The sequence below is a fragment of the Apteryx rowi genome, unplaced genomic scaffold (genome assembly GCF_003343035.1).
Source record: "Apteryx rowi isolate R43461 unplaced genomic scaffold, aptRow1 scaffold_11, whole genome shotgun sequence".
Classification (NCBI taxonomy): Eukaryota; Metazoa; Chordata; class Aves; order Apterygiformes; family Apterygidae; genus Apteryx; species Apteryx rowi.
The window spans coordinates 5055720-5074393 of NW_020447308.1; the positions used below are offsets into that span (position 1 = coordinate 5055720).

The 18674-nt window shown below is 42.8% G+C and overlaps 1 protein-coding gene across 1 annotated transcript in view; it reads right to left on the bottom strand.

Moving 5' to 3' along the window:
* Positions 1-18674, bottom strand: part of ADAMTS17 (ADAM metallopeptidase with thrombospondin type 1 motif 17) — a 198293-nt gene that overhangs the window by 178289 nt on the left and 1330 nt on the right. The window contains exon 3 of the mRNA XM_026073287.1: positions 8474-8639. Within this exon, the coding sequence (XP_025929072.1) occupies positions 8474-8639 (166 nt within the window). The remainder of the gene's footprint in view (positions 1-8473; positions 8640-18674) is intronic.

Genomic DNA, 18674 nt, shown 5'->3' on the forward strand with positions numbered 1-18674 from the left:
ACTACTGAAGTTGCTGCCACAGCCAGCACTTCCCACTGTCTCCAGCCATGGGAAGCTGGAGTCCCCTTCACCTCTACCAGGACACAGCACAAACTTGGCCCTGGGCACTAGACTTTTATACCTCTATTAAAGGATTGGGACTTTTCAGATTTACCATAGCTAGCTGGTGCCAGTGGGCAGTCTAAGGTTTAGGAAAGAAAAATGGTTGCTCATTCAAATCAGAGCTGATTGCAGGCTCAGAATAATGTCCTTTATTTTTAAGGCCCTGTCTTACAAAATGGTACGTACCCCCATTGCTTTCTGACTGGCACTGCAGACAAAAGTATGCATTAACTGGTAGGAAACATCATTATATGGGAGAATAAGGGAGAATAATCATTGCTCCCTAATCCATCTCCCAGTTTTTTTGTTTGTTTGTTTTAAAACGTAGTCATTTTCAGACCAGATCAAACTCATGACTATTTGTCTGTTATTGAACAATACAGAATCATACCTACTTCTTTGGGGGAACGCAGCAGCACATAAAAATTTGAGACAGAAGTCATGAACTCTATGCTCCATCTCAAAACACCAGAGAAATTTTATTGCAAGGATTGTTACCCAAATGGTCTGTGACTTGGACACATCAGTTAAAACCTTATTCTTCTGCAAAACATGCTCAGACATCACCATAGTGCATCAGGACTTTGTCTTTAAATACACATGGTGTGGTAGGACACCACAGGTAAACACCATGACCTCCATCAACTCATTGGATCAATTTGTCCACAGGGTTTCAAACATTGCCACCTCCTGAACTATCCGCACTATGCTCCTCCTAACAGCACACCTTCACTGTAGGCTCTCCATCCAACTAGAAACAAGAACTCACTCATACAAGACAGTCAGAGAAGATACCTTAAGGTTGTAGATAGCAGGCACACTGAGCATGGCTTAATAAGACTGTTACAGTGAGAATGGGAATACTTGCTCTGTCTCTGCCTCTTAGCCTCTGTGCCTTGATTTCCTCTTCCTACATTTGATCTGCTCTGTGTTACTGGCTGTAAATTCTCTGAAGCAGAGGATTTCCTTTGCCTGTGACAGACACAAGAAGGTCCCAGCTTACTTAGGGCACAGGGAAGATCCTGAAATACAAATATAATTGGATCCAAATGACAGGGAGTGATGTACATAAAACTCTAAACTTGGACTCCTCACTTCTGATCACTTAAACTCAGCAGATCTGAGATCTGCAAAAATAAAGCACAGTCCTAATCTGCTCAGGGCTTTGGAGACTACAAAACACTTGGCTGTATTTATACTGTGAAAATGGCATCATGGGCTTCCAGGTTTACTTTGTCTTAATGAGTCTTTAGAGAATGTGCTTAGTTTGCAAAGAATATTTTTGTAACTGCCAGCCCTACCAACTCATCCTGGGCTTTGGCAGCTGAACTCCAATCACTTCTGCTGAGGCTAGAAGAGCCCAGGGAGAGTGTGCCAAAGGCCCCACCACTACACCTATTCTATCTCATTACCTTGAGAGAGGTGGCATGGACCTCCTTGAAAGCTGGGCAATTTGCTTCTGGCAATTTGCAAAAGTCAGTAAAGAATACAATTCATCTCCCATAACTGTGTTGGCTCAGCAGGTTAAAGTGAAGTAAAAAGTAGTGCAATAGTGTAACATTAAACCACACGGGCAACAGATAAGCTGAGAAAGAAGCCGTCAGTTTATGTAGGAACTTTTCAGAGCCAAAGTCTCACAGTACCACTGCTAGCTCAGAACTAGTAGCGCCAACCTGCAAACAAGGAAACTGTCAGAGAGTTAGAGATTATGGTCTAAATGACCTCTAATTTTCAGTGCCTCCAGTCTTGGGGTCACAGTTTGGGACATCTATGGCTGATCACTTGTAACACCAAACTGCTTCAAAAGAATCTTAGAGAAACTGAACAGAAGCAAAACCAAGGTGTTCCTGTCTTGGCCGCACAAACACATAGGTGCCCAATGTTAGGTTGTTTTCAGAAATAAGATCAAGGGATCTGCTGAAGGTCAAGTCAAACAGCATTAGAAATTGAGGCCAGCAGAGCCCCAGTTCTCAACTCCTGGATCTAACCCTGAGCTATGACTTATGATGGTATGGAAAAAACAAAGACAGGCATTTTCCAGCTAAAAAGCTGAGCAAGGTGTCTTAGTCTCCTTGGAGTCACCTGTTTGCCTTCCTATCCAGAATGACCAATGGAATAGCCATGAACATCCTGAGAGAAGGGCCGTGTGCACCAGACACTCTCACTCATTAGCGCTTGCCAGTTTAGATTTTACTAAGTTCCAATGGAAACTAGCACTAAGTTTTATCAGGAACCAAGTGAAGGCTCAGTACAGCTCTATTGTGAGCAGCTGCTCTGGAAGGGGAAGACATCCATATGCCACACGTGTTTGCATGTCCTTTTTTTGTGCCTCTTTGCACCTTTGTAGTGCAGGAAGAAGAAAATGGGAGTCCCTCCTGCTCCACATTGTCCATGCTGCCCTCAGGCTGAGAGGCCTCATCCAGAGCACACTGACAACAAAACTTCCCTTGCCACATGTGATGGAAAGGGACACATCAGAATGGTGGACTGCTCCAAAAGGCTGCTGTTTATGAGCCATAAGGAAACAATCACACACTTACAGGGAAAATCCAGACTACCTGTTTGGAAGACCAGGGACCTGGAGAAACCAAGGGATTTATCCACACAAGTGGGACATATTCCCATGTGTAAAATTCTGAAGGGCCTGATTCTGATACAGTGAATACTTCTGTGTTTGCAAACATTTAATGACATTACATCTTCTGCATAGCCTATTGTTGAAATCTTTGCTTTAGTTCTTCAACAGATGCTTCCTAATATGGACTAGTACAGGTTGCATTACATCTATTTTTGGTGAGCATGTTTTTTGGCCGTAACAGCTGCTATTTCAGGCCAAGTCAAACCTGCAGAGAAAACACAGCTAAGAGACAATGATTAAAGATGGGGAAATGCAATGTAGCAGTAACGTGTTTAGAATTTATACCTGCTTGGGGAAAATGCTCCCTACATTTGATACCTGCATATTAGCACTTATTTAAAATTATTACTAATTTTGGTCAATTGTTAAAACAGGTTGCAGAAAAACTAGACAGAAGTAATGCATTGTTATTTTGGGGATGAAAATGTTGATCTCCCTGTTTCTTCCCTATTTAGTTCTCTCATGCAGCACAGCTGCAGTAAATGAAAACTGGGTCATTTAAGCTGACAAAGGGGGTTTAAAGCAAGCTCACATTTAGGAGTAATTTATGATGTCTATATCATGAACATGAAATAATAAGTTTCCCTCCAAAGACAAGCTGCTCTCTTTCATGCTCCTGGGCTGTATTTTCTATCAAATCCCCTCTATGTAAGGGGACTTTAATACATCACTGGAGACCTTTAGAAAAGTTATTAGAGAACTTTACTTTTCCCCCCAAACCAAAAATTTTTCATGACATGGTTGGAAGAGATTTCCGCGCTTTCATAATATGGTTTGATTCTACCTTTGCAGCATTGATATTCCCTCCCCCCAAGAAATACCGAAAAGCTTTTCCCATCCACAGATTTTGATGGTATAGGAAATATATAAAATATACAACCAGGTCTCAGCTAATGTTAAACTACTGTTGTCCCACAACAGCCAACAGAACTATATCAGTTTACTGCAGCTGAGGATGTGGTGGATATTGTTGTTTGGAAACAACTTTACTGTATATATTGTACAGTGTTTGTGGGCTTATTTCATATTATAACATTGTTAAATTAAATAGATATTCAAACTGTACTCAACACAAGTAATAAAAGTGTTTCACTGCTTAAGGACTTAACAAGTTTCCATCTTTGAGCTTGAGGAAACAGGAGAGGCCCAGATAGTCTGCCCAGGAAGTGTACCTGCTCAGATGTACCATCTCCTTTAGGAAATGGCAGAGAGGCAGGGCCACAAAGAAGCACCCATCTCAGGTCTATCCCCAACCTTGGCTACAGGCTGTTAGTAAAGGACAGCTCCCCTGTAGTCTCTCTCTCTAGTCTGCCCATTTCTTCTCTGCTAAGAGCTCTTCCCACTGGGTCAGAGAACGGTGGCAAGGGCAGATGCTGTTGAGAAACAAATTATCCCCACAGCTGCTTCTTGGCCCTGAGAAGAATTTGGAAGTCTGTGTATGGAGGTCTGTGCCAAACCTAGGGGCACAATAAAGATGGAGGATGCATTAACACGCAGACCTCTCTCCCCCCAGTTGGCTTACCTGTAGAGAAGTTCTTACCTATGTAAATCTTGCTAAAATCTAAAGACAAAATTCCCTATAACATCATCCTCTCTGCAGAAGGACCATTAGTCCAGGATCTTTGAGAATGAAGCACTCAAACTTGTTTAGTTTTTTAAAATCAGAAGAGTACAGGAGGTTTCCACCCCAGATGCAGCCCAGTGTCTAGAGATGAGAACTGAAGTGTTTCACATCACTGGTGTGAAGCTATTTCCCATGTTTCTAATGATGCCATGCTTCAGAGCAAATGAAACCCAACCTTCCCTCTCACAGCATATGCACCTGGAAGCCTTTTAATGGGTTTTCTGTTTGCTTCGCAGAGGCTCACGTTCATGCCCGAGCAGAAATGTGCATTGTGACTTGAACTCTTTCTCCTGCTGGATGACAGGTGATAAAAAATAGTACATATACACGTATCGTATGACTAACAATAGCACCTGGCCCATGATGATGGGATCTGTCCTTTGCTGTTGGAGCACTTTAGAATTTAAACAAAAGAAATTAAAACATCAGCCCTGAATCCACAGACCTGGCATGTTTTAACCCATTAGTAGGCACTTTCAGATCCTCATCTCAAAGACCTAGGCACAGAAGAGACTAAGTGCTTTCCCACTCCTCCTGACTCCAGCCAGATTAATCCTCCTATACAGATTACTCCAGGAAGAACTTTACTCCCACAAAGTTCTCCTGCAGTTTTAAAAAGCTATTTCTATCACTGTAGAACATTATGCTGTTTAGACTAAAGGAGTTGTTATATAGATTTTTTTAAACAAATCTTACCAAACCGGAATGCTGTAGCACTACCTAGCCCCAAGGAACTGTTTAACTCAGCTTCCCTCACCCACGGCTTGGATTTGCGAGGAAAGTACCACACTTCCAGGTGAAAGGCAAGAGTAATGCTCTTAAGCTCACTCAGTAGCACTGACACATGGCACTTCCAGATTAAGTAAGGTCATTTTGCTGTCCTAAAATGCTTTCTTCCTCCCCTCACAAAAACACACACCAGCCATTACATCATCATGCATCTTTTTTTGCAATCAAGTAAGTTTGTACATCAAAGGACCATTGCTGCCAATGGAAACCTGCCACTGACCTCTGCTAGCGTTGTTTAAATACTTATGATGTGATCAATAACTTATTAAAAACCTCAGCATCTGATGCTTTATATTTTGTTTAAATCCCAAATAATCCCAGATCATGCCAGGTAACCAGGACTTAGAAAATTCCAAGAGGAAAATATTTTTAAAGGTGGTTCTGGTCTGCTCAAAAAAATCCAAGAAAAATAGTTAAGGATTGGGAAATGCCTAAGTGCAGCAATTCCGTGGTTTTGAAAAATACTCATTTTCTATTCTATTTACACATATATGAATGTTTGCGTATGTATTGTTCCACCATACCTTTGTGTATCTAAGATTTCTAGCATGTGAAGATATTCCTTAATTATTTACAACCTCCATCCTTTCCTGCCAACTTTTAGCCTGGGTTAGCCAAATTACAAGCCAGTGAAAAATGGAATCTATAATACAAATCTGACCAGTCCTTTACTCTGCTGATGTTGGGGAGTACCACAATAGAGAGACCTTTTCCCAGGAGAAACGCTGGAAGCAAGCCCCTAGATCACCATTGCCACGCAATTTCTAATGAAATGGACCTTTTGTGTGTCAGAGAGGATTAATTGCTTTGTTTCTAAACTCCTTGTGCACAAAAGTTAATCCAAACCAGACAGAAGTCAATTAGGCCATTAATGCGCTAAGCCTATTACCAGCCACGACTTCCATTTCTTTCCTGCAACAATGAAAAACATTCAGGAGCCTGCCTTTAAGTGGCAAAGCCCATGAGCAATTTCATTATTTTATGACACGGCTACTTCAAGCAGCGGCTGTTTGCACAAGCAAGCAGCACTCCCCACTGTGCAGCAGCCTGGCGCTTTGCTCCCTTGCTAGCGCAGCCAGGCTGTGGTCGACGCAAAGGACCAGCACCCAAGGGATCCGAGTTCTGTTCCTAAACCTTTCACAGGCTGCTGCATGGCCCAGGGAAGTGGGAGGACCATACAGGCCCAGATTTTCCTCACTTAAGTTCTGAGGGAAGGACTAAAACGCTATCCTGGGCTCACACCATACTCAGTGGAGAAGCACATGCTGTCCCCAGCTCCCCTCCTAGCTTAGCCCCCCAGTTAGGTGCTAAGATTAGGTAGAAAGAAAATCCTGTCACAGAGCAAGATCTAAAGACCAATAAGCCAATAAAAGTCTTTATCAGCCTCAGACAAATTTTGCATCAGGCTATCAATCTCCTTTTCCTCAGAAGTTGAATACACACTTCGCCCATGCAGCCTAGCCATCTTCCATACATCAGCTGAGCTATGGTAGTGGTGTGCAGGTGTGTGTGCGTGCACACTCTTAGCCCAACATATATGAAGAAATTCAACAACTTTGCCTGCAGTTGGGAGTTTTAGTTCCTCAGGCTGTCCATGGATTGTGAATGTAAGAGATTGAAGGAAGGGGGAAGACAGAAGAAAAATATTGTCAGGAGGACTGTCACCAGAGAACAGAATCCCCATACTATTAGCCTCCCATTCCAATGGGGGCAGAATGGCTTAGAAATCAGATCCACATCTGTCACCCTTTTTCTTTAAAAGACAGCTTTAACACAGTGTCATTGGGTTACAGCCGAAGATTATTTGGGACGTGCGACCAGCATCTTGTGTAGCCACAGCAACCCACAGGATTTCAGCCCAGAACACTAACTCTGACAAGGCATGCCAGCATGACACTGGAATCTGAATCCAGAGCACTAGAGAACTTCTACCTGTAACTGCCAGCCACAAGGTTAAAAATTCAAGTCATTGCCATTTCTCAGGGAGCTGGTTCACCTCCTGACTCTTGTTATACTAGAGAAACTCCACTGAAACAATACATCTCATATTCCAAAACTATCAGACTAATAGAAAAGCACTAGAAATTATTTGAAAGGATGTTTGGTCCAGAATAACTTCACACACAAAAGACAACTGCATTTCAGCCACTACTGCATCCACAGCTAGGATAACAGGATGCCATATGAAAACTGGGTAGATACTCTACTTCCTAACTCACACAGGCTCCATGCTGTCACAGCTGTTGCTCTTTCGATATACAATCTAGCTAGGTTGAAGCTAGCTTGGGGATATCTGTATGAGTTGCTGTCACATTTTGGACTCACAGACCTCAAACCTGGGTTCACAGATCTCCAGTGAAAGCCAAAGACCTTGAAGGTTTCCTTATGATCCCTATGGGCTCATACCCTCAACAGCAGGGCATGAGAGAGAGAGAGAGAGAGAAGAAAAAAAAGTTTAAAAGTTACTGCTCACAGAAACAAGAAGCTCTATAATATGAGGGTTAGAGCTTAAGTTTGATGAGCCAAACACCAGAAAGAAAAAACAAGTCAAGTTCCTTGTCAAAAATATAACCTCGTTCAAACTACATTTGGCAGTTTCAAATTCACATAAGCCCATACAAAAGCAATAAAAATAAAAAAATACAAAGTCTGCCCAGTTGACTGCATACCCTGACATACTGTTATGAATGGTGTGCTCTGCTAGACAGAAGTAAAAATGATGACACGTGAGAAATTATAAAGGAAAGTAGACTGTATTACAATAGGAACTGTGTCTCTCTACCCCTCCAGATATCTTTTCACCCTGCTATGAGCTGAATCCCTGGATCTAAACTCCACAAACGATACTTCAGATACTTTCATTTCACTTAATCAGAAGTGACACTTTCTTAATTCAGACATGCAAGGACCATCCCTCTATCCATGAAGAATTCTCTGCAGTGGCACAACTCCAGTGGAAAGGTGAGAAGAGCGAGCATTCCTCACAACTGACCTCAGTTCAGATGCTTTGCTAAAAACATTGTGAACGCCTTTCGAAGTGGCAGTCTGCGGCTTTGCTAAAGCAAAAGTTTACTCTGACTCAGCATAACATTTCTCTTCTCGCAAATTGGTATTTTTATAGCAATGTCCTAATTATTTTTATATTCGTGACATGGCTTCTTCTGCCTGAAGCAGCAGAAGGATTTATTAGTACTTGCCATTTCTCACTACCTCCAGCTGCTCAAATGCTTGAATTACAAAATACAGACATATCTGGCAGAAAACAGTTATAGCTTTAATTGCACACTCATGGCTGTTCTCTTGTGCCACCTTAAACTCACCTGCTACAATCTTGCAGTGCTCATCAGAAACTTGCGGCTTCATGGGATGGCTTGATTTTGTAGATCGTCTGCGCCTGATGAAGTGTTCTTTTCCACTAAATGAGGTCTCTGACATATTTACTGGTTGTATTAGCATGTGCTCTGATCCTACCTGGATGTAGCCAACCTGTCCACAAAAGAAAAAACAAAAACAAACAGGGAAAATCATCAGACAGTTTGGTATCCTTACCTTTTCTATCATTCCAAACCAAACCCAGACCATTTCATTGCAATCATTCTTTACAGTGTGAGGAAAAAAGGTGATTATGACCATGTTCAATCTGCATAATACGCACCAAAGAACTTCATCTGCTTCTCATATTATTTTGTCTATCATAGCACTGTTTAGAAACATTCCCCTTCCCTTCCCCCCCTCCAAAAGGCCCCTTGTCAACACCCATCCCTTTTCCTTCCCTTTCTTCCTCTCTCCTGAGCTAGAGCACCAGTCTAGTCAGAAGCATAAGTATCTGTCTTATGAGATGCTCAACTCACATGAAGACAAATAATCCCTATTAAGAGGAATGCTTTCATAATCACTTTTTTAATTCCCAGCTAGAACTGCATTGTTACCGAACGGCATTTACCAGCACTGAGGAGCAGGGATACGCGTTGCCACTCTTGTGGACAAAGCTAAGTGAAATGAAGCAATGCTGGAAGTATGACTTGCAGAGCCAGCCACGCTTTTTGGCATGGGTACCAAATACCTCTTCCTTGATTGCAGCAAGGACCACATAGTAAGCAGTGGTCTCCCTGCAAGTCAAGGGTTGGGTTTCACTGGTCAAGCAGGAAATGGACTGCTGTAACTTCCTAATTACAAGCTTTTGCACAATCCCTAGAATAAGTAACACAAGCAAGGCAAAGAGACTGCCCAAGTGTCAGCAGCCTCCACAGGCTACAGGTCAGAGTGCTAAAACCCTGCCTCTCTTGCACCAAGTCCAGACCTTACACCAGGGCTGGCAAGAACACCTTTGGAAGGCAGCTTTTGCCTCAGGAGAACCCTCTTCTGTTTGCATCCCAGAATTTTTAAGGTTCTCTTATGCCTTTTCCACTCCTTTTCTGGCACAAAAGAAAGAGCGAAAGCAAAGAAAACACCCTAAAACTTAACAAAGCTTCCAGGTTTAGTAATCAACACTGAGGTTGTAACACATTAGAGAAAATGAATATGTACAATGAGATTTTTTGACTTATTTTTCATTGTACTAATCCAATAATTATTTTTATTGCAATTAAAAGTCTTTGAAATATGGCTCTTTGCCATACAGTCCCTTGAAAGAATTCCCTAGGTGTGATCCAGCTTCCCCTGCCGGCAATAGAAGGCTTCATTTGGCCTGCCGGAGAGAATCAGATCACACCTTTGGTACACCTGACAGGTAAACGGGCTTACAAAGGGGTCCTGCTAGGTTGTATGCCTATAACACCCATCCTATACGTGGAAAGAGAGACAGGACCACCCCCGCCCCAACTGTGTTCTGTGCCAGCCAGGCAGCCATCCAAATAAGTGCTCTGCACGTACATGCAAATACTATATATTCAACAGCTGACTGTACTAATATGATTTATAATATACATTACACACATACTGTAAATTGTACATTTCCACACCTCCCTGCCAAATTCAGTCCTCACGTACACCCAGGAAATCCCTTTGGCCTAGTATTTCCAACAAGAGGAATTTCTGCTAACAGAAATGAGAGCACTCATCTTTTGAAAGCCTTAAAAACTCAACAGCATTCAGGGGAACCAGGATCTCTCCTGGACACTCCTTTTGAAAGCGTCTGTGCTCAAAACCGCCATGTCTCAATCTGCCATGCGTGCAAAGCAGGGTGATAACAATTACTCCCCTTTCTCAAAAGGGACAAGACCGACCTCTTTTGAGGTCCTGCAGAAGAGACCTTGCCCTTGGGCAACACTGATTAAGTATAGAATGCCTTGACAGCCCTTCTGGGAGGTGTCGTTTATGAACAAAAATTGACCTTATTTCTTGGTCCTACAGAATGCACAGTGGTTTCACAAGACCACTGCCCTGGGGTTTCCAAAGGGGCTGCCTCTTCACTTTAATTGCAAGTTGGGCTTTGTCAGAATTGTTTTGGTGACAGGAAAAAAAATTCTAATGACTTATTCTTCCACCCTCCTTTACGATGCTATCCACTACTTCCCCTCCTTGTTCCAGTCTTCCAGCTGGGAGGTAGCCCCAGCCCCCTTTTTTAATATAGGTTTTAATTATTTAGGAGAAGGGTAATAAATCTGGTACCATGGTACTAAAAGCCACACCAGAGCTCCTGAAACACTGCCAACCATTTTTGCTTGTGCCAAAAATATGTAAGAAGAAGTCGGTTTCATCACCACCCAACATTATCCCAACTTTCTGGCATCAAGTGTGAAAATAATTTAAACCATTGGAAAGGACTTATGTTTCACATTTGCTTTGGAATTGTGAAACCTATGGAGGGAAAGAGCCATGCATCTTTACCCTGGAATAGGGTAAGAAGAAGTTTAATCTGACAAGCCAACTAGAGTTTGGAAGAGGAAAGATTTGCAGGATTGGGCCTGTAAAGTATTCCTAGGAAGTTACAATTTTCCACAAACTTGCCAACTGAGTTCTGAAGCCTGATGGTCCAGCTGAGATCTTTTTCACTTACTAACTTGAATGCTAACTGATTCTGCTCATTATTTTGCTTTTTCTGCAAGAAATGCATTTCTCATATTGCCTCTCTCAAATCCTCCAACTACCAGATATTATACTGTGTTAATCTCGACATGAGATATCAGACATCAGCAGTCGAAAAATATTCTAAGCTTTTCTTCTCTAGTCTAGCTCACGTTTAGGGATTGCAGAAAGCTGGTTTCTGAAGATAAGTAAAACAGAAGACCACACAACTGCCAGAGCTATTTTTCCCATGTCTCTGGAAATCATTGGAATTAAACAAAACACTTTGGATCTGCCAATTTAAGTTTGCCTGGGGAGATAAGTATCAAAAGCTGGGCTACTCCCTCTGGTCCTTCTTTCACTTCAAGAGCTCGTATGAACAAGACATGCCACTGCACCAGATACCAGCACTGCTGTAAGCCCTGCAAAGCAAGCGGGCTGCTACCCAGCTATCCCGCAACACCTGACACACAGGAGTTACCCAGAACACAAAAATTCAGGGGGGCTTAGAAATTCGCTGTCATCTGTATTATTAATCCAGCTTGGATTTTGTTATTAATATAACAGGACATTAGAGCTGATGGAATCACTCTGTTTAGCTAATAGCAAGGACTGGAATAATTTCAGCTTCAAAAGGCAGGCAACCAAACCAATGAGTCAATGAAAATAAACAATCACACTTCCCACTGTAGCCCCACTCACCACTGTGCTTACAGTGGCTGTATCTTTTATATTCTCTTTAATTTAAAAGTCAGCTTGACATTGCTCACTAGCAGAAAAGGCCCTGTTCTCCAAACCACCAAGATATTCTCATATACACAGTCTTCTTAGTTATTGAGAGTTTTATATATGCATTGGTCACTCATGCAAGAAAACATCTGCTCACTCCCTAACCTACTCTCACGCTACCAGTAGCCCACTCTCCTTCTATGCATTCTCTTCCTTGCCACCGAAGCTTTTTTCAAGCCATATGACAGGAGGGGAAGTAGGAAGGCCCTCACACCATATCACTGAAATTACGGTGGTAACAACAGAACTGCTAGTGCTGGCATGTGACAGCATTGTTATCACATCCTCCTGCTTCGCTGGCTTCACTATCTGTCTCTGTGCCCTGGTAGTACTGGTGGAGCTGTAACAGCTCAAGGGCTAGCTCAGGACAGGAATTCAAACGCTTGAGCATTCCCTGCACGTGGTTCAGGACTTTCCCACATGTTAATGCTCTCCAGCAGTTACGTTGTTTTTCCAGTCCTTTTTATTTTCACAACATCTTTGAACAAGATCTGTAAAATGCTGAATCTTTAACAGATTTTTCTCTACTCCTAAGCATTCATTAGTTACATACATATGAACATGAGGAAAAGAGAACAGTTTTAAGCATCTGACAAATTCCATCTCCTTCTCAATTTCTCAACTGTTATGCTGTAAATCTTAATCTAACCATTTCTTCAAAGTTAACACAAAGTTAATATTTAAAATAAAGAACAATTTTATTTTTGTGTCATTTTTTGTGTTTCATGTGGCTTTTAGTTCTGTCTTTCTTAGCCCCCATGTTTCAGCTTTAAGTTAAATTATTTACAAATAACTTAAGCAAATTTAAAACATGAGCTTTATATTAGCTCTTGCTCTTATCATTTCAGATTTACACTCAATTATGAGAGCAGAGCATACCCAAGAACATCTGACTGCACCACTGTCCCAGCCTGCCCCTGCCTCCTAAGCTGCTAAACAGGGACACCACAACATGCTCTCCCTTTTGCCCACTGCAGAAGGGGAAAGAAAATCCCAGCACAAAAGAAACCCTGCATCCACCATGGCAATTTTAAGAGGTTTAACTTTTCAGCTCCTGGACCAGATACAGATGAACATCAAACAGCTCCTCTCTTAGATGAGAGAACGTGGCAGAGCTGAAGGTTTCCCTCAGAGGAAATCATATCATCCTATAATCCTAGCATACCAGCACTGCTCTGCTTTCCATAAAAGTAGGCACTCTTGCAGACACCTGAAGGGCAACACTGCCCTGCTGCACACACAACACACTTCCTACCACCAGGCAGGGATTCCGATCACCCAGCTTCAGCCATCTGCTTTAAACCAGGCATCTAATCTTCCTCTGTAGTCAATGAGGAAAGGCAGACACCTCCAAAAGGACAATTCATCAATCCAAAGTATCTAAGACAAAGAGGATGAACTGTCAGGGGAAGTGGTCTTTGAAAAAGTCTTTTTCTCTTTCTCTCCCCTCTCTGTAAACACTCAGGCTTAAAACCAGCAGACAGTGACTTCTTCTGTATCCTTCCTCCTCTTTGTCACAAGGACTGAGATCAGATTCAGAGTTTCACTGGGAATCTTTTGCATTATTGCTCATTCCCTGGAGCCTGCAGTCCAACATAGTGAGTTCTCTTTGCCCTGACCAGCCTTCCATATTGGATCCAAAACAATACTGAAGCACCTAATTCCTACGTAGGCACTTACAACCATCCTGGAAAATACTTTTCTCACATTTAACCTTGTTTAGTAACCAAATGCACAGCCATATCCTGGGCTGCATCAGCAAGAGTACAGCCAGCAGACCAAGGGATGAGATTATCCCACCCTACTTGGCTCATTAGGCCATGCCTGGAATACTGCATCCAGTTTTGGTCTCCCCTTCTGCTCACAGGGAAACTAGAGTGTCCAGTCATGGGCTACCAGCATCGTTAGCAGGTTGGAGAACTTGACATACAAAGAAAGGTTGAAGGAACTAGGTTTGTTCAGCCTAGAGAAGAGAAGGCTCAGGGGGACCTAATCACAGTCCTACAATACCTAAGAGACAGTTATTGTGAAGAGAGCATCTCCATCTTCTTCGAGATGCACAGTGACAGGACAAGAAGCAGTGGGTACAAGTTGCTTCAGGGGAAATTCTGTCTGGATATAAAAAAAAAAAACCCAAATTCTTCACCATGTGAACAATTAAACATCGGAATAGCTAACCCAGAGAAGCGGTGGAATCTTCCTTGACAGAAATATTCAAAACTCAGCTAGACAGGGCCCTGCATAATCTAATCTAAGGCACTGCTTTCAAAAGAAGTTTGGACAGATGATCTCCAGTGTTTCCTTCCAATCTAGATTTTTCTATGAGTCTGTGATCTATCTAAAGAACAGTCAATGCAAAGAACCTCCATACTTAACCAGAAAAGCACAGCAACTCATTTCTTCTTTCCCTTTTGTAAATGGAGCTTGGAAGAAAAGAAGCCTTTCTCTTCTCTCTGTTGATTACATGAGACAACACTGAGAAATGTTTAAGGCTTCTCGACTTTTAAAATACATTTCTTATAGCGTAGCTTCCATTACTCTGTTCCATCCTATAAGGAGAACATTACTGTTCTCATTATAAAAGCTTTTATAATGCATATCATCTGCTTTCACTGACCTACTCTGCACAAGGAAATCTCACTGAATTCAAAGGAGCTAAAAATGCAGTGTGAAAGAGTCAGATGAATGAGCCTGAGCAGGAAGGAACCATGACATCTACTCTGATATTAACTCCGAAGGCCAACCAACTTTAACTAGAGACAGGCCAAAAGGTACAGTCTTGAATACAAAATCAGAGATTCTAGATTTCAAAAAAGGAAAAAAGAAGGTACTAAGAATTAAACTTCTGCCTGCAAATGCATCCCTGTGAAATCTGGTTTCAGATAAGGCTCCCAAACAGACTTGTGAGATTTCAAGTTCACTGCTAAGTTAAAACCTAACACTCATTTTAACTTGAAGCTTTAGCCCTCTGCAGACTATAACTGCTTTAAAAGTTCAGGTACAAGAAATAAGAAAATCCTATATATATTGTAATGTGCTGATATGCTAGTCAATCACAGACTGCATAGCAGTCCAGCTCTTCAAAGCAACTCCACCAGAAAAAGTGGGAAAAATTAATAGATCAGATGAAGTCTTTAAGAAACCCACATGCTGGGCACAGCTTGAGGCAGCATTCTGTAACATACAACTAGGGAAGAAGTCTTCCCAAAGAAACATGGACACAGCACCCTGCATATTTCCCTTATCTTGGATCCAGGAGACTGATGAGCCTTCTAGGTCTCAGAGCAAGCACAGCTGCAATCAAAACACAGATATCAGGTGCTGAAAGGACCTCCAATACTGTGGTCTACAGGCTTCAGTTAGAAGAGCACTAGAGAGGGTAACACTACCCTGGTAAATTTTGCTAGAGAGGATAAAGGCAACACACAGAGAGGAACAGACAAAATATAACTGCGGCATTACACCTGAAAGCAATGCGTGAATAACTCTACGATACATCAATCAAACTGGAATTTCCATGTGGAGACAAACATACCTCACCTGGGATCTGATCTCAGACAGACTGCTAACAGCAGGTGCCCTAGTCCACAACATAATTCCATTCAAGGTAACACACACTCTGGTCTTACAGAGCCTGAACTTTCTACAAGAGAGGTGATTTCCTGTACTACGTACTGTGTTCTAGTGCTGACCAAGTGAATCCCAGAACTCTACTCCCGCTTGTGTCTCCCCAACACCAGGGAAGGACAGTTAAGTCCTATGGTGTGGTCAGGATCTGAGTGTTTACACAACAGCATTCCCTAGATGGGATATAGTCCTGCCATGCTGAAAGCTCCAGCACTTTTCAGGAACATAGTACCTCTTGCCTGTGCTGCAATTCCCAGCATGTCAAGGGGAATGGGAGAGTTGGAAGGTCCTTTTAACTGTGCAGACAGGCTGTAATGCAAACGTGTTATGGTCTGATGTAGCTAGAACAGCATGGGCACCCTTCTCAATGCAATCACAAGCTGTAGCAGGAAACTACAAGACACCACATGCTGATTAAAATAAGCATCTGCAAGCAGAGTTTAAAAAACAAAAACAACCTCTAGATGCCACACTGGGAACCTGCTAATACTAATCAGAAAGCAATTCGCAGTCTGGTTGTAGCTCAGTTTTCATGCCACTGTGTCAGTGATTAGAACTCCATTTGCCCTGACCTCTTTGTATCACCTCTTGCATGATTTATAGCATGGCTGAGGAATATGATTACAACAAAGTCTAAGTCAGTTGTAGATCAGGAGACAGTATCACTATCCTCTGAGCAACCAGGTTTTCTGAATGAGATGTCTTGAGCAACCAGATCCAGTCCTACGAGCACTCTGGCACTGGAGTTTTCAGGAGATCTCCCACTGCAGTGCTAGCACTGCTCAGGAGACAAATGCCAAGATAAACCGGCTGCAAGGTTCTCTACCACCAAGGTCTTCTTGCTCAGCATGCAGGCCTCATCTGTACCCCTGCCTGTGAAGCTGTACTGTTGATGAAGGCAAAGTCTTAGTTCTTCTGCTGCAAACAAAGCGTAAGGAAGCAACCTGAAAATTCAAAACCCACTGTAGTAACGGTCTTGGTATTTTAAATTGCAAGAGTAAGAGGCAAACAATTTGGGCTCTAGAATCATGCAACTTTAGTTCCGTTCACAGCAGAATCAGGGCTTCCTACATGATCTTAGGCAAACTCTTCATTCCTCTGATCCCTGGAAGCATCTGCCCACTCAGTAGCACAGCTTTTACTAGACAAATGTGGATTTAGTGCAATCACTGCAAAAGGCCGTGTAAACACCATGAAAACAGACTAAAATTTGATGCATTTCATGTTATGTGGTAAGAATAGACTTAAGCCAAAAGGTTCCTTTAACCAGAGTAAAAAGGTCTAAATGGTGATTTAGACCAATTTAATGAACCCATTTCAAAAGTTAATTTGAGGTTCATCTTAAATTGAGGTTCATCCTAAAGAAATTTCAGTTTTCTGCTTCCTGCTTTTCAGCTCACAAAGGTGTTACAAGCCTTAACATACTCACATGTATCATGCATCTGCTTTGAGCCCTTTCCCCATTCCTGGGGATTATCTGAATGAAGAGTAGATGAATGGATTCCTCTAACAGAAAAGAGGTATCCTGACATGTGCAAACATATCTTTCTCAACGCATCTGCCCACATCACTATCAGCACTCCCAGGACCAAATTCACGGGCAAAGGTGAGCCAAGCTCTACCAACTTTGCCACTTACACATGTAACAGTATTAACTTTTGTCCCAAGAGGTGGCACAAACAAGCAGCTTTCACACCAGTCCCTTTTTTGATCCTGAGCTCATCTAGCTCAATAATATCAGTCTGGTCATTGTTTAGGCTTTATACAATATAAACATATATTGCAATATTGTGGTTCATATTTGCAAAATAATGAACAAAAACTAACTAGTCTTGTTTCTTTTCCAACTTTTCTACTGGGAATATCGCCAATTTGTCTCACTCCTCCTCCTCCATTCCCTGATCTCAGGCAATTAATACCGTGCCTACAGCTACATTCCTCTTTTTAAAAGGTTCCTTCTCTGCTTATTTGCACTTTTTAGCTCTGCTAAAATAGATAGCTTTAGAAGCCCAGCGCTTCATGAGTGGGATTATCAAAACATGCTTAGTAACAAGAGTTCAGAACTGTTAGTGATTTAAAGCTTGAACTAGAGATATCAATTTTAAATTTTGAATTCCCTTGGTGGTACATAGGTCAATTTACAGTGCCACTCAAATATTCAGTATCTTGGATGTACACTTTTTTTTAAACCTGAGGCACAGCGCCCTCATATGGTTCTGAAGCAAAGGCTCAAGCCCTAAGTATAAGAATACATGAAAAACTGTTCGAAGAAACTTAAGATGAAATCTCCATCAACAGCTCTGTACTGAAAAATTAAGCAGACTCCCATGACTATTTACTGAGAATCTATACTTAAAGCCTCAATGACTTTCAGAAGGGCTTTCAAGTTATCAAGAATAATTACAAACTAACCATTGTCTTAAGTATCTAAATCTTCACCATCTCACCACAAAGGCTGCCCCAGGCAAGAACACCTCTTCCTATCAGCGTGCCAGGAGAAGACGCCAGGCCAGGCCTGGACCATGGATCCAGACCCCTCAGAGCGCTGCGCAGCCCTATCCTGCTCCCTGAAGTATCCAGCCACCTTATTCAAGGGAAGCCTCAGACCAAGCTTCTCACCCTGATCATGCAGACAGCACAGGGCCCTGCCATCACGCTGTGGAGCCACCTGAAAATGCTACATCCTCAGACAGAGAAGTCCTGTCACCCGCCTTGGGAAAAGCATCTCCGAGCCGGTCAGCCACTGGTTCCTGACAGTGCCGGACTACGGGGCGTCCCGGCACCAGCTCCCGGGAAGGCGCCCGCAGACACGGGCTGGGCAGAAGCAGCAGATTAAGAACCAGCCGAGGAGAACCAGCATCCCGCTAAAGGCCCCGCTGCCCCAGGCCATACCGCAGGGGACACCGCTGCCGGAGGGAGCGCAACCCAGCCACCGCTGAGGGACCCAGGAAGGGGCCAGACGGGGGGAGGGAGGGCAGAGGAGCATTCCTCAGCCGCGACGCTCCCCCACAGCGTCCTCAGGCCACGCTGGGGACACAGCACCGCCACGGGGGACACAGCACCAGCCCCCCGGCGCTGGCCGCAGCCGGGTGACAGAAA